The 15,524-nt window shown below is 43.6% G+C and overlaps 1 protein-coding gene and 2 non-coding genes across 3 annotated transcripts in view; 1 reads left to right on the top strand and 2 right to left on the bottom strand.

Annotated features, from left to right (window-relative positions):
- Nucleotides 1-15,524, top strand: part of LOC145905832 (uncharacterized) — a 56,401-nt gene that overhangs the window by 18,336 nt on the left and 22,541 nt on the right. Inside the window, 45 exon segments of the mRNA XM_082993171.1 lie at nt 83-238; nt 392-547; nt 625-780; nt 1,000-1,155; nt 1,239-1,391; nt 1,474-1,629; nt 1,758-1,913; nt 2,319-2,474; nt 2,609-2,767; nt 3,083-3,238; nt 3,478-3,633; nt 3,694-3,849; nt 4,052-4,198; nt 4,376-4,534; nt 4,888-5,043; nt 5,185-5,340; nt 5,499-5,657; nt 6,001-6,159; nt 6,520-6,672; nt 6,772-6,927; nt 7,458-7,613; nt 7,806-7,961; nt 8,075-8,230; nt 8,381-8,536; nt 8,601-8,756; nt 8,848-9,003; nt 9,080-9,229; nt 9,652-9,807; nt 10,005-10,163; nt 10,336-10,491; nt 10,564-10,722; nt 11,023-11,181; nt 11,305-11,457; nt 11,614-11,766; nt 11,829-11,984; nt 12,204-12,359; nt 12,422-12,577; nt 12,651-12,794; nt 13,054-13,212; nt 13,521-13,676; nt 13,926-14,072; nt 14,160-14,315; nt 14,795-14,935; nt 15,006-15,161; nt 15,360-15,500. Coding sequence (XP_082849297.1) covers nt 83-238; nt 392-547; nt 625-780; nt 1,000-1,155; nt 1,239-1,391; nt 1,474-1,629; nt 1,758-1,913; nt 2,319-2,474; nt 2,609-2,767; nt 3,083-3,238; nt 3,478-3,633; nt 3,694-3,849; nt 4,052-4,198; nt 4,376-4,534; nt 4,888-5,043; nt 5,185-5,340; nt 5,499-5,657; nt 6,001-6,159; nt 6,520-6,672; nt 6,772-6,927; nt 7,458-7,613; nt 7,806-7,961; nt 8,075-8,230; nt 8,381-8,536; nt 8,601-8,756; nt 8,848-9,003; nt 9,080-9,229; nt 9,652-9,807; nt 10,005-10,163; nt 10,336-10,491; nt 10,564-10,722; nt 11,023-11,181; nt 11,305-11,457; nt 11,614-11,766; nt 11,829-11,984; nt 12,204-12,359; nt 12,422-12,577; nt 12,651-12,794; nt 13,054-13,212; nt 13,521-13,676; nt 13,926-14,072; nt 14,160-14,315; nt 14,795-14,935; nt 15,006-15,161; nt 15,360-15,500 — 6,966 coding nt within the window.
- Nucleotides 1,995-2,066, bottom strand: Trnap-cgg (transfer RNA proline (anticodon CGG)). Its single transcript has one exon. It is a non-coding gene; the product is annotated as a tRNA-Pro (tRNA).
- Trnap-cgg (transfer RNA proline (anticodon CGG)) lies at nt 2,824-2,895 on the bottom strand. Its single transcript has one exon. It is a non-coding gene; the product is annotated as a tRNA-Pro (tRNA).

Genomic DNA, 15,524 nt, shown 5'->3' with positions numbered 1-15,524 from the left:
GAAGCATAAGTAAAATTTTAAAGCATATTGCATTGCAATCCACAATAGTTAATTATCTTTGTTTTTTGTGTGCGTTCAACAGGCTTGTCCGTTCTGGTCACCGTGGGCTTCATGGCAAGGTTGTAGCGCCTCATGTGGCGGCGGAAGTCGATCCAGGTTGCGACTTTGTGTGAACGGTAGAAGGGGTTTGAACGACTGTGAAGGAAACCAAATAATGACTGTCAACTGCAACCTGCAGGTATTTTTCCTTTTTGTCGAAAAATTATTGAAGTTTGTTGTAATTGTAGTGGTGCAGATATAGTTTAAACGAATGCACCCAAAGAAAGCCAACGTTCCCGGGTCAAATTGCTTGCAATATTTTGTGACATTGAGTCGCTTGATATTTTTGAAGGATTGTCCGACGTGGAGTCAATGGGGAGAATTTGGCGAATGCAGTGTTGACTGTGGTGTTGGAAGACAGGCGCGTAACAGGACATGTTTGAACGGTTACGCTGGTGACGAAGGCTGCGATGGACCGGAGAAGGACGAAATAGCATGTGTAGGAGAGGTACATAAGAGTTAACTTATAAACCCGTACCGAATTTAGGGAATCCGAACCATGTTTCATGTTTGTGTTTTCTGCAGACTTGCGCTACTTGGACTGACTGGTCCACGTGGTCATCTTGTTCTGTCACATGTGGAGTCGGCGTCCGATCTCATTCCCGTATTTGTCTGCGAAATAACATCCCCAGCGTTGGGTGCAGAGGTTACAGAACTGTAGAGGAGCCTTGTTACGGAAATGTAAGGATTTGTTTACTCGAAGTTTAGTGGTTTCCTAACTTAACAGTAGTCAGCTGACCATTTTTGCGGAAAAAGATTGGTAAGACTACAATCCAAGATCTTGTCATGATTTTTACGTCAAATTTTGGCAATCTTTTAATTAACAACATGCACAATTTTTAGTTGTTCAATTGTTTCAAGCATATCTTCAAGCGCTTCCACTTATATATGTTTGCTCAGGCTTGTCCAACCTGGTCTCACTGGGGATATTGGACGGCTTGTTCCAACACGTGCGGCGGAGGAATACAGGAGCGCATGCGAATCTGCATCAACGTTGGAAACGACGAGGCCGGTTGCCCTGGCGAAGATACAATGCTCGGGGAATGCAACATATTTGTAAGTGACTTAATATATTACAAGTCCTAGGTTTTATAATGATACAAATTAAGGTCTTACGCGCTTTTAACTTGATATATTAGGACTGTCCTGTTTGGTCTTCTTGGTCTGAATTTGTCGCTTGTTCGGCGTCGTGTGGTGGAGGCGTAAGAGTTTTAACCAGAACCTGCATTGGAGCTGGAGAGGGACGCACATGCGTGGGAGTCAGTCGACGAGAGGACTTCTGCAATCCCACGGTAAGCGTATAATGTTTTTCCCTGCCACGTTTAGTGAAACATTTCGCATTGCACTGACATCTGAATATACGCCTTTTTGTAGCCTTGTCCCACTTGGTCTGTCTGGGGTCAGTGGTCAGTTTGCTCGTCTTCTTGTGGAGAAGGAGTTCGAACTCATTCGAGAACTTGTCTTTACGGCGACGTTGGCGATGACGGTTGTTCCAACGAAGTTTCAGAAGCGTCGACATGCATAATAAGGGTATTCTTTATGGGTTGTTTATTTCATTTGCCTATTATATTATAAAATTTTACGTCTAAATTAAGTACGGCGCAACTTGGTACAACAACAAGATAATGAATCTTCACAAAAATGTATTTGTTGCCAAGCAATGTCCGACGTGGGGAGATTGGAAAGAGTGGACTGGCTGTTCCCGAACTTGCGGCGGAGGAAAACAGAGCAGAGTGAGATATTGTGTGAACGGAGATCGGGGAATGGTCGGTTGTACTGGAGATTTCGTGCAAAGTGTTTCCTGCAATTCACAGGTTTGTTGTGAAATGTTGTCATCAGTGCCATAACATGTGCAGAATAGTTAACGCAGTTGGTTATGCGTGTGAAAAGTGTTCGGGCTCGTCCGGGAATTGAACCCGGGACCTCTCGCACCCGAAGCGAGAATCATACCCCTAGACCAACGAGCCGTTAATACTTCAGATATAGTGATACAAGTTAGTGGAAAAGAAAAGCGTTTAAGGAATCCGATATTTCTTGAAGACAGGTTCCTTGATTCTATCTCTCAACTGAGAATTTTCATTCTACCAGCGACACCAAGACGCTGTTTAAGACAAACAATACTTGCATGCAAAACTGTAGTTGAATAAACCAACTTAACCTATAAAATCATAAACCATTTTTCATGCTACATGTAGTAAATATGTTGTTTTTCATTGAAGTCATGTCCTTACTGGAACAATTGGGGCGAGTGGAGCGAATGTACAGCGACATGTGGTGGTGGGCAACGAACCCACACACGAACCTGCAACAACGGACAACCGGGTGAGGCTGGGTGTAGAGGAGTCACCGAGCAAACTGGATTTTGCAACGTGCAGGTAAGTTGGAAAAAATGTAATTCACGTTGGTTTAAGTTGTCGGTGTTGCAAATATTTAAGCACATTCTGTCATAATTAAAACGAAAAAGCTGTTTCTGATACTGATGTTGTAACATTGTTGAAAATTTATTTAGGATTGTCCGATGTTTGCCGACTGGTCCGAGTGGTCGTCGTGTAGCGCCACCTGTGGTCGTGGTGTGAGGTCACATGTCCGTACCTGCTTGTACGGAGTCTTCGGAAATATTGGCTGCCATGAAGGCGAACTTGGCGAAAGAGAAGATTGTGAGGCCGGGGTAAGTTGCGTTAATTGAGCGTGAATTGTAATGCATGCGGCAGTTCGAACAAAAAAGGGCTCGTCCGGGAATTGAACCCGGGACATCTCGCACCCGAAGCGAGAATCATACCCCTAGACCAACGAGCCACACAAACATTGTGAAGTAAATCTTTTGTACTGCACAGCCTTTCATCTGGTGCTTTTGAAACAAAACATGCCCAAAATTTTGGCTTCTGCGTGTCGCTTTTATTATGCAGTCCGTATGTCAACTTTGGCATTGAACTTGTCTTTCTTGTAAACCTTGTCGACGAAAGTAAACTTCAACTTTCTTTAGTCTTGCCCCACTTGGTCGGCTTGGGAAACGTGGAGTGATTGCAGCGCACAGTGCGGAGGTGGAATTCAATCTCACTCGCGCGTTTGTGTGATCGATGGAGAGGAAGCGGCTGGTTGTCCGGGTCCCTCGTCGGGTTATCAGACTTGCAACTCGGACGTAAGTTATGTTATCACGGTTGTACATCGCTCACACATAGTTTGCCACGACGATAAATGTAATGCTTAGAATTTCTACATGCAATGTGAGATAAACAGCCTCCGTTCTAGTTCTGCCAATCATCATTTTGAATGTGTTGTTGTACCACAATATGTTAAATAAGTATCTTCCATATTACAACACAAAGCGGAAGTTACGTCAATATTTTCACTCTTCACATCTTGCTGTTTGTTCCACAGGCCTGCGTGTTTTGGAGTGCGTGGAACCCATGGCGTCACTGCAGCGCCACGTGCGGCGGCGGTGTCAGATTAAGGTCCCGAATGTGTTTGAATGGTCAGGCGGGTCAGCTGGGATGCGAAGGTCCAACAGCAGAGGAGCTTGCATGTAACTCCCAGGTATGACTTCATCTCATGTAACACCTGGCATTGACGAAAGTAAAATTTCGATTGTTTTAGGATTGTCCGACATGGGCCCCCTGGGAGGAATGGGACGGCTGTAGCGCCTCATGCGGTGGAGGTCGGACATTCAGGTTTAGGACTTGTGTCAATGGCGGGCTTGGTTCACTCGGTTGTGAAGGATCGTATATCGAAAGCAATGAGTGCAACGTCCAGGTAACGACGATGCACTATGGTGCAATGTGTAATTAATTTTTGCTTTTTGGTTTCAAATGTTTATTGTAATTGAGTCTTGAACATTGCAATAAAGTGAAAAAGCCTGTGTTGGGGATTCAGCGGAGTGTAGTTACACATAGGCTGAGGCTCTTGAATTTACCTTATTGGGCGATGATTTATAAAACCAATCATTCCGGTTTAGGCGTGCCCCACGTGGTCTTTGTGGTCTGAATACAGCGACTGTTCTGTAACCTGCGGTCGTGGAACGAGATTTAGATCAAGAAGTTGTTCGGGTATCGGCTGCTTCAATACTTCAACTGAAGCACGAACAATCAGCTGCGTTCGTGGGGTGAGTTTTGCCACTTTGTTTCCACTTATTTTAAGCTCCGGCGACAATCGTCAATTCTAACCGATTCCTTCACAATGACTTACTTTAAAACCAGATGATTAGTTTCCACTCAACAAAATGATTCCGGCGTTTTAATGGAAAGGTAGTTTGAACTATCAACCAGTTTTTGTCGTGCAGGAATGTGCGTATTGGACTGATTGGTCGGAGTGGGGAACGTGCAGCAGATCGTGTGGTGAAGTTGGAACTTACACAAGATACAGAGTTTGTGTGGGAGGAAACGCCGGTGATGTGGGATGTGAAGGACTCTCTTCTGCCATCGGTGTTTGCGGCGGAAACGTACGTTTTTATGTTAACTTGATTCCGCGTATATTTGTTGGCCAGTAAACGTGTTGCCCAATAATATATCATATGAGTAAAGAAGAACATGTTTTTTTTCATAATACTCATCACCATACGCTAGACACATACCTTTTTCTCTAACTTATAAATATTTTTTAAACCCAAACGCTTTAGAAAATCCAAAATTACTCACAACGGTTGCAGACTATCAGCGTTAGTGCGATCTTTTATTATTCGAAGTATCACAGAAATATTATAATTTTGCCTAAATGGCATCGCCAGTTTGAAAACGCTTCAGGGAAAACGGGTTCGAAGAAAATACAAACACTTAAAAAAATCGTTATATGTAGGTTTGTCCGACCTGGTCAACTTGGGAGAATTGGAGTGGTTGTAGCGCTCCTTGTGGTGGAGGAATTCAAACCCACAGAAGGGAATGCCAGAACGGCATGGCTGGACAACAAGGGTGTGTCGGTTCGTATGTGGAACAAAAGTTCTGCAACGGAAACGTAAGAAATGTTTGAATTTTGCAACTGCAGTATTCAGTCATGTGATATTGCGCATAAACGTTAACTTTTCGTAAATCTAAAAAATGCCTGGTCAATACCTGTGCAACGATCTTGATCAGTAAACGCTAATGCTTTATACAGGCTTGTCCTTTTTGGACTCTGTGGGGATTTTGGAGCTCCTGCACACAGAGATGTGGCGGTGGAAGCCGATCCAGAAGCAGAGTTTGTGTTAACAGTGTAGACGTTCTCACATGCGAGGAAGGATTGTCGACCGAAGTGGAAAATTGTAACAGTTTTGTAAGTTTGTATGGGGTTGTGTGAGTGCGTATCGTGCAAAGAAAATAACAAAATGAAAGTAAACAGCACAAAGCAAAATAATACAAAAAGCGAAATATCGGAAAAATTAAACTCGATAAACGTTTTCACAATATATAATGATATCACTTTTTGTGCAGAGTTGTCCTACTTGGTCAAACTGGCAATCGTGGAATGAATGCTCTAAAGATTGTGGCGGAGGTTATCGAAGCAGGTCACGTGTATGTAATAAGGTGGATGAAAGTCATTTCCTTGGGTGTTCTGGAAACAGTGACGACATGGAAAGCTGCAACGATGGCGTATGTTATTTATGTTGAAACTGCCTCAATGACAAATCAAAAATTTAATGTGTTCCATAAAAAGGACGTTTTCTTAGCTGCCTGTAGTATTTGCTAAGTTATTCGTACGCTGAGATCGGACCGTTTGAAAATTGATCATGATACAATGGATAACATAATCGACAAAAAATAATTTCCGAAAGACACAATTAAAAACTTCCGTCATATATTTGAACTAGAATTTGACCTTGAACTTGAACTTGACCTTCAACTTAAATTTGACCTTCAACTCTTTGCTCAAACATCCCCGTTATTGATTTGTGACAATTGCAACGTTACTACCGGGTTGTAAACTGCTTTGTAGGAATGTGCGGCTTGGAACGGTTGGGGAGCATGGTCGATTTGTAGTGTTTCATGCGGACGCGGAAATCGCCTGAGGGCCAGAGTGTGTTCGAGTGAAACGCCGGGAGTTATCGGTGATTGCGTCGGTGCAACTGAGGACTTTGAAGATTGCGTCGTTGGCGTGAGTTGCTGATAACAATACATTATAATTGCCTTTGTTCCTAAGTGTTGGTTTACATACAGTACAGTTTTTTGTAGTATTTTTTTTGTGTTTATAGTAATGTATTTGTCCGATTGCAAAAGTTAGTGTACATTTATTTCACAAAACCTGACATTACGTCACAAACGCTGGCCCCCACATACCTAAAATTTTATTGTTAACAAACAAGCAATCATTAGTTCAAACTGAAAGGCAAGTTTCTTTGATTGTAACTTATCGTAAGTGTACATTGAAAAACTAATGTTTCTCTGAGAAAATCAATGCACACATCATCACGTCCAAGAAGCCTCTTTGAATAAATTCAAAACGCGAATTGCGCAGGAATGTTCGTTTTACACGGAGTGGTCGAACTGGAGCAAGTGTAGTGTTACATGTGGCGGGGGCGACCAATCACGTAAAAGAAAATGTGAATATGGAATATCTGAGGTGGATTGTGAGGGGGCACCCGTCGAGGAAAGAACTTGCAATAACTCGGTGAGATTGATCGAATTTTGCTGAATTTTGTTTCGAACGTCGTCTCCTTAGTACGGGTCACATACGATAGATAAATAAACACCTGCTTTTTTTTGGCAGCCTTGTCCGTCTTGGTCGCAATGGACGGAATGGGGATCGTGTAGCGCCACCTGTGGCGGAGGTACTCGAACTCATACAAGAATCTGTATGGATGGCGAACCTAATGATAGAGGATGCGTTGGTGCCATTGAAGAAGACGAATACTGTAACGGACAGGTACGCAACCAAGACTCTAAAATTTTGATAGTATACCCTTTTGATGATAGTCTGAGTACGTCCTAAAAACAACTCAAAACCCTTCTTTCTTTCTGGACATTTTTGTTAACTAATTCCAGATCAATCCCCATTCTTTCCCAACAACGATTTCGACCTTTTGCCATACACCACATATTCCCAATTTTTTTTGAAGCTATACCCTAAACAGAGCTACATTATTTGTTGATTGGGAAACACTGACCTTAATTGAAAACGTTACTTTCCGACGATAAAAGCGGTCGGCTTTCTAACAGACAAATACATTTGGATAAACAGTGCCATCAGTAATTGTGAAAAAAAAACACAAAGGGGGGATTAAAAACCGATAAAAAGCTCACTCCTGCCTTAAGCCCGCTCCGCGTACAAAAATCTCTAACAGAACTGGCCAGCAGGAGTGTGAAAGCACATACGATAATTCTTGACATGTTTCAAGTTTTGTTATGTGCTGGTATTTCGTCTGTGTTGTACAACTGATGGCTTGTCGTCTTTAGGCTTGCCCCTACTTCTCTCCGTGGAGTCAGTGGGGAGCGTGTGGAGTCACGTGCGGAGGTGGATCCCAGGAACGAGCTCGAATTTGCGTGAACGGCGAAGTTGGCGAGATTGGATGCATCGGCGCTTTGTTGGAAGATCAAGCATGTAACGACAAGGTTAGTTCAGGCCAACGAAAAGAACAATGCAGGTTTTTTACCGATACAACGAGATTGCCAAAAATAGAGTTCCTGCCTCTACAGCAATTGTGGCATATGAGTTGATTAGACTAATTTTGTGACAAGTTTTCGGGTTTTCGAAAAAGTCCTCTTGGAAAGTACAATTACCGTGTGACACGTCATATGTCCCAGAACTGCCCGACGTACAGTGAGTGGGGATCTTGGTCATCGTGCAGTCGCTCATGTGGAGGCGGATCAACTTCTCGAGTACGAAGATGTGTCTTCGGTTCTTTCGGGATGGTGGGATGTACAGATTCACGTGAGCTCACTGCATCTTGTAACGAGCAGGTATTTCTACTAATCTTTTGTTCTGTAATAAAAGCCTTTTCTTCTCCGTGGGTCTTTCGACTGTGGATAGAGAAATTCATCTTGTTGAGTTTATGCTTGCTTTCCTTTTTCAGGCGTGCCCGGAATTCTCTAATTGGTCAGAATGGTCGGCTTGCACGGTGACTTGTGGCCAAGGCAAGCGAAGCAGATCCCGCAACTGCATCAACGGTGATGTGGGCGTACGAGGTTGCATCGGTCATATTGACGATGAAGAGCTTTGTGTGCGAGGGGTATGTTACCATTCAAGGCTAGATTTGTCCTACAACCACCACTGAAAACACTGCGCTTACATAAACCTTGATTATTTACACTTAATTTTTTAAAAGGCAGGACCGCCTAGACGTATTTATTATCCATACTAATTTACAATCATATTTCAGCACTGTCCTTACTGGACGTTCTGGTCGCAATGGAGCAGCTGCAACACAACATGCGGTGAAGCAAACCGCTACAGAGAGCGAAACTGCATTAACGGAGTCGCTGGAGGTCCGGGCTGTCCTAATCCTGCAAGAGAGATGTCAAATTGTCCTCTGGGAGTAAGTGCAGTGCGACGAATTCCTGACCCGTTTCATTTTTATAACACGTGTCAACTCTTCGAAGGCTTGTCCCTTTTGGTCGGAATGGTCTCCGTTCAGCAACTGCAGTGAAGTTTGTGGTGGAGGCGTCATGGCCAGGTCACGTATCTGCGTAAATGGTGGACCTCTTGGCGACGGTTGTTACGGCCCCGCAAGCGAAGAGAGATTCTGCAACGGTCACGTAAGTTTGGCTAAAAGCAAACCTTGCCAGTTTTCAAATACAAGAAAATACACGAGTGCATGTTCTTTAACCATTTTATAAATTGGTTCAGGTTTGTCCATACTGGAGTACTTGGACGACTTGGAGTGGGTGCAGCGTCAAATGCGGGTCCGGAACAAGATCTCGCTCACGAACTTGTGTCAACGATGGGTCAGGCGGCCTTACTTGCTCAGGGAACGCCGACGATATTCAAGTTTGTGCTACGCAGGTTTGTTTAACTCGTACATAATGTGGCTTGCACGGTTTTCCATCAACATTGAATCATGCTCTTGTTTAATTTGCAGCTTTGTCCATCTTGGGCCGAGTGGGGACAATGGCAGGCTTGTAGCGCCTCTTGTGGTGGGGGATCGAGTCGCCGAATTCGTGTATGCATTGCGAGGGGAGGCATGCCCTGTCCCGGATCCAGGGATCAGTATCGCAATTGCAGCACCGAGGTAATAACCGCTGCTACCTGTTTCACTAAAGTGTTGTCAGGGATTTTATGTTTTTTTGTCGTCAATGCGCTGTGTTACGATTCAAAATGTAACCAAACTGCTGAGCTACGTTCGTTTCACTATTTTTTAACACGGAAATATGCTTTCCTACGTCAAGGTACAGTGGCAAACCTGTACAGTGGCATTAGACTTTGTCTTGGCCAATTTAATATGTGAATGTTCAGGCCTGCGAAGTTTTCGCACGGTAAATACTTCATAACGGCGACCAATGTACGAAAAGCTTGGAGTTTAGAACTTTAAACAGAAAAGCCAAAGCTAGTTTGCTGGACATGGCTTTTCTATTCAAGGTTATCAATTCTAAGCTTTTCACACTTTGCTGAGTTGCGTTGCAGTTCGGTGAATTCAACTAAATGTTTGAGCAGAACTGCCCGTCTTGGTTGGGATGGACAGCGTGGTCGCAGTGCAGTCAGACTTGTGGTCGCGGAACCAGAAGAAGATCGAGAGATTGTGCTGATGGAGTGATCGGAGAACCGGGATGCAATGGTCCTGCATATATGGAGGAATCCTGCATCAGAGGAGTAAGTTTAGTTTTTATTGACGCGACATATTTACAGTGAGGTGCAGACAGGGCCACTGTTTCAACATAATATGTCTCATCAGAGCAGCTTTGGTGTTATTTCTATTATATGCCAATTTACCCACGCTATAGTCAAGTCGTTTTGTACCTTTTTAAAATATAATGGAATTTCAATGCAATTATGTTGTGATTACGAAGTATTGTCCCTACCTCACCGAGTGGAGTTCTTGGAGCCAATGCACGGAAACATGCGGAAGCGGAACACGGTCACGATCCCGTCTTTGTATCAATGACAACACTCTGTTTGAACAGACGTGCGAAGGAAACCTCAACCAGCTGGAAAGTTGCAACGACCAGGTAAACAAAACAAACTTTCCTCCTGGTAATAAAACAACTACTTATTGTTGTCATATGTTGGTATTCCGTATTAACTTGTTATCCAAACGCGAATACGTGTTTTGTGGTTATATCCGAAATAAGTTTGCAACGTACATTTAACTAAAATTGTGCTACCCCTTTCCCATGATAGGTTTGCCCTTCGTGGAGACAATGGACATCTTGGGACGCCTGTGAAGTTGCGTGTGGTGGAGCAATACGTCACAGAACACGAGAATGCCAATTCGGATTCCCTGGAGTGATTGGATGCAGCGGGGAAACCACCCAAGATGATTTCTGTAACTCAGAGGTGAGCACCGGTTTTCGAAAAAAATGCAGCTCAAGGAACTTCAAGCAATGTAACGACTCTTGTTGATTACAGACGTGTCCAACATGGTCTGGCTGGGGGCAGTGGACAACCTGCTCTGTCACGTGCGCCGGTGGACTTAAAACACGCGTGAGGACTTGTAATAATGAAAACCCGCTGCTGGAACTCACTTGCGAAGGATCTAGAATCATGAGCAGACTTTGCAATGAGATGGTAATTTCAAAGCGGAAATATTTTAATGTGCACTTGGCTGTCTTGAACGTATACTTTTTATCTAAACCGGATGTAAATGAGAAAAAATGAAAGTCCTTGGATATTGCCGCTGAACAAAAATTTAAATTTGAAAGTTTACTGGACAATAACAATAAGGTGACATATCTGTAAAAATTGTGTCTCAGTGCCGTATTTTAATGGAAATTTAACAATATGCAAGGCATTGGCAAATCAGCTGTGATGAGTGAATGTCCAATTTTTGAGGTTTTGACTGTTTTTAATTAACATTTTGTTGCAAAGAATTGTCCGCTCTGGGAGGAATGGAGCGACTGGACCGGCTGCAGCGCCCCTTGTGGCGGAGGTTTACGTCGCCGCGAGAGAAATTGCCAGAACGGTTACCCTGGAGACATAGGGTGTGATGTAGGCAACTCAAAGGAACAAGAAGAATGTAACAGCAGAGTAAGTTAAGTAAAATACACTTGGCCAAGTGGAAAAATGTATTTTTGTTTGTATATTTTAATTACCAATTATCCTTGCTTTGTAAAGAATCGTGCACTTATCACCAAATTGTACTTTTATCAGCCTTGTGCATATTGGAGCGAATGGGTCAACTGGTCTCAATGCAGCAGTGACTGCGGACGTGGTAGCAGAACGCGCGAGCGAAGTTGTGTTAACGGCAATGAAGATCACACATGTCAAGGATCAAACTCACAGACTGAGGACTGCATTAGAGGAGTGAGTGCTGCGTATTGGATTTAGAATTTCAAACCGTTTTATTGTTAACGCTATTAACTTCCCCCATTATAAGCTTTTTCAAAGGCAAGGTATCTAACAAAAAGGCAAAACAGTTGTTGTCACGGGTAGTTTGATGAAAGTGTTGTTTTTGTTTAGAACTGTCCTTTCTGGAACGACTGGTCTGAGTGGAGTACTTGCTCAGTTAGCTGCGGTGGAGGAATTCAGATGAAAACCCGACAGTGCATTAAAGGAGTTGCTGGAGTTGGGTGTGAAGGCGAAGGCACGGACAGGAGAAACTGCCAGATCCAGGTAAAAACAAAACTCCACAGAAATACAATATTTCTTGCTGTAAACGCCGATGAACTCCACAGAATTGTCCGAGCTGGGGAGCCTGGGGAAACTGGACCGAATGTTCAACTTCATGCGGTGGAGGAAGGCGATCTCACAGCAGAGTTTGCAACAATGGTAATCCTGGTGACTACGGATGTCACGGTCCCACAACCGTCGACCAGTTTTGTAATGGTTTGGTAAGTAGGGTGTTACAGGCGTAGTGACAACTTGATTTCAGTTGTTTGTTGAATTGCTTTGTATCAGAAACTAAAGTGTGAAGATGTAGAAACGCTGTTTAAAATCTCTTAGCAGTGTCATCACAAATATTTTTAGTTTAACGTACGAACGCTAGGCAAAGTTTTGGTTGTTTATGGACAGTTTCATATTACACTTTTAAAACCTGCCGTGACTTATAGGCCTGTCCCTACTGGTCAAGCTGGGGTTTCTGGAGTCAGTGCAGTGCAAGCTGTGGTTCGGGCGGCACAACTAGGACACGTCAGTGCATCAACGGGTTAGCCGGACAAGCTGGATGTGCGGGAAGCTCGTCGGATTCCGCTACATGCAACGACAGGGTAAGTGGGTCCTGCAAGTGACGTCTTCGTATATGTCGGTTCTGATCGGTTTGTGGCCACAGGCTTGTCCGGAATGGGGATCGTGGGATGCATGGTCGCAATGCTCGAGATCTTGTGGTAACGGCTACCAGTCACGTGCTCGGTCATGCATCAACGGACGCCCTGGAAACTCTGGATGCGACGGACTGAATTATGAGGAAATTGCTTGTAATTCCCAGGTTGGTGTGGATAAGCCCGGTAGTGTTTTCAGGTTACACTTTTACTGCAACAAATTGTTTTGCATTTTCGCAGGAGTGCCCTGTATGGCGAGAATGGGTCACGTGGTCAGTATGTGACGCAACTTGCGACGGAGGTGTTCGGATTAGATCGAGATCTTGTACCTCGTTCGGTGGATGCAACGGTCACAGCCGCGAGGAGGAATCCTGCAACGAAACGGTAAAATCGGGTTTAATCAATTGCGCTATTACAGACAACTGTCGTTTTTTTCATGAAATGTAAAGGAAATAAATTTACACATATTACGTGTCATTAATTCAAACACATATTTCTACATACTGATTCCAGCTTGGCTGCAATGCCCTGGCTGCGAAGCCTGTAAACCTTATATTTACATAATAATTTTTTTTGTAAACTTTCCTCTGCCAAGTTTCATTCGTTTATTTTCGCTTGCAAATAACAAATCTTGTTACCTTAGCCCTGTCCGAGATGGACGTACTGGTCACCATGGAGAGAGTGCAGTGTGTCTTGCGGTGGAGGAATCAGATCAAGAAGCAGATCTTGCCTCAACGCTAATCCTATTTTGGAGCAGTTCTGCGACGGTGACGACACAGAAACAGGAAACTGCAACGTCAGGGTAAGCGCATATGTCGTTAAACACAGTGGCAGAAAATCAACTCGTTATTAAAATACAACGTGGTGACTACCAAGGGGTACCGATTTTTGACTCAATAAACTTGTTTTATTCGTTAGCTACCTTCATGCAACTCATACCCATCTTTATAATGTTTTTGTTGCTGCCAGGCATATTGTAACTTAATAATCTGTTCTTCTGGCAAAGATAAAACGTAACTTTATTCACCGACGTTTCGCCTGTTATTCAACAATTCAACATTCAACAAAAACATACCCATCTTATCTAATTTTGTTGTTTATTCTTTGCAGGCTTGCCCAGTTTGGGAAAATTGGAGCGATTGGTCGTCTTGCAGCAAGACGTGTGGTGGTGGCAATCAGGAACGCACCAGATCATGCAGTGGTGGAATCATGGGAGTGCCAGGATGTATTGGTCCCGGTGTAGATTACGTTACTTGCAACTCAGTGGTAAGGAAACGGTTGTGCATTGATCTATTAAGGCATTGTAGCGCTCACTTTACCGCATTTTAGCGAAGAGGATTAATTGCCTTTTTCGCCGCGTTTCTCTTTTGCTGCTGTTGACTCCACGAGTCAGTCTTAACTTTGCAACGCAATAAAGCTGTGCAACGCTTTAGCATAATGTTTTCCCAGTAACCAATTGTTGTCTTTTGTTGTTTTTAAAAGAATAAATGAAAAAAAAACTTATTTATTTGACAGAATTGTCCGACCTACGGGGATTGGAGTTCCTGGAGCGTTTGTTCAACCACCTGCGGCTTCGGGGAAATTTTCAGGACTCGAGTTTGTTCAAGCGAATCGGGTGGATGTAGAGGACCAAATACAGAGACCGACATTTGCGAAATCGGAGTAAGTTTTTTTGAAAGCGCCCTTTGTTGTTTTTGTTGCATTTTAGAAGAAATGGAACTTTTCTGGCAAAACGGTAACATTTTGTAGAACTGTCCATACTGGAGTCACTGGGGATCGTGGTCTCAGTGTACGCGCACATGTGACGGGGGAAGTTACACACGACAACGTGTTTGTGTCAACGGCAGGCCTGGTGAAAATGACTGTGAGGGACCTGGAGACGATCTCGGGGCTTGCAACACACAGGTAATATGTTCACCCTGTTTCTAGGATGAAAATATGTTTTTAAAAAGACAGTCAGTTGTCCAAATGAAAACAAATTACCTCTAATGCAATCCGAGAAGTATATATTTGTTTGTGTTATGATGTTAATTGTTTATTTGCTAAATGAGGCTTTAAGTCACTGTAACTGAGGAACAACTGAAAAACACATTGGTCGAAAGAAAACAGCACACACACCTGGACGAGAACTAAAAACTACACCAACAGAACACGTGCGCGACAGCACACAGCCAACCACCCAAGCAAGCGTAGAGCGCGCAAAGCCCAGGGCAACCCGCGCACCGCCACTGGCACATGCCTATTAAGACAAGTCTTGTCTTAATTTCACAACAGTTTGCATTAAATAGTTACCCAAATTATTCACTATAGGTTAAAAAGTAACTTAATATTGATGATCAGTGTGGCTCTTCTGCTTCTTTCATGTAATACAATTTTTGTTACAGCCTTGTCCGATTATCTCCGACTTCTCTCCATGGAGTGACTGCAGCGCTACATGTGGCGGGGGAGTCCAAAGCAGGTCACGTGCGTGCGTGGCTGGAAAATGCGATGGTACTTTGACTGAAGAAATCGAATGCAACATACAAGTAAGTAAAAGTTGCGAGCGTGTTCGCGATTACCGATAAAGTTGGTTACGAACCTTGCTTTCTTCGTCAGGCGTGTCCATCTTGGACAAACTGGTACGAATTCGGTCCATGTTCCGCATCGTGCAACGGAGGTTTGCGAATTCATTACAGGAATTGTCTCCATGGCAACCCGGGCGATCCTGGATGCGATGGCAGTAATAACGAGACTGAACTTTGCAACTCACAGGTGTGTATATTGGGCTACTCATTTCCGACAGCCGGATTTGGGAGATTTAACAAAAACAAGTGTGATGTTTGGCAAAGTTTAATCGGATATATTTTTAGGTTCGCTTTATTCCGAAAGCATTTTTTTGTTTTTCGCTGGGCCATGGAATTGAAAATGCAACCGCGGGTTTTTGTGACTTAAATTGTTTCTACTTTAAAGGTTTGTCCGAGATTCACCGACTGGAACGAATGGAGTGCGTGTACCGCTTCTTGTGGCGGAGGTGTGCAAGTTAGGACAAGAGCTTGCAGTACGGAAGGATGCAACGGGCGATCGCTTGAACAACAAACGTGTGGAATAAATGTGAGTCTTGATTGTTTACAATTA

Source organism: Ascidia mentula, chromosome 1 (assembly GCF_947561715.1).
Source record: "Ascidia mentula chromosome 1, kaAscMent1.1, whole genome shotgun sequence".
Taxonomy (NCBI): Eukaryota; Metazoa; Chordata; class Ascidiacea; order Phlebobranchia; family Ascidiidae; genus Ascidia; species Ascidia mentula.
Note: the sequence above shows the minus strand (reverse complement) of the source record. Positions and strands in the feature narration are given on the sequence as shown.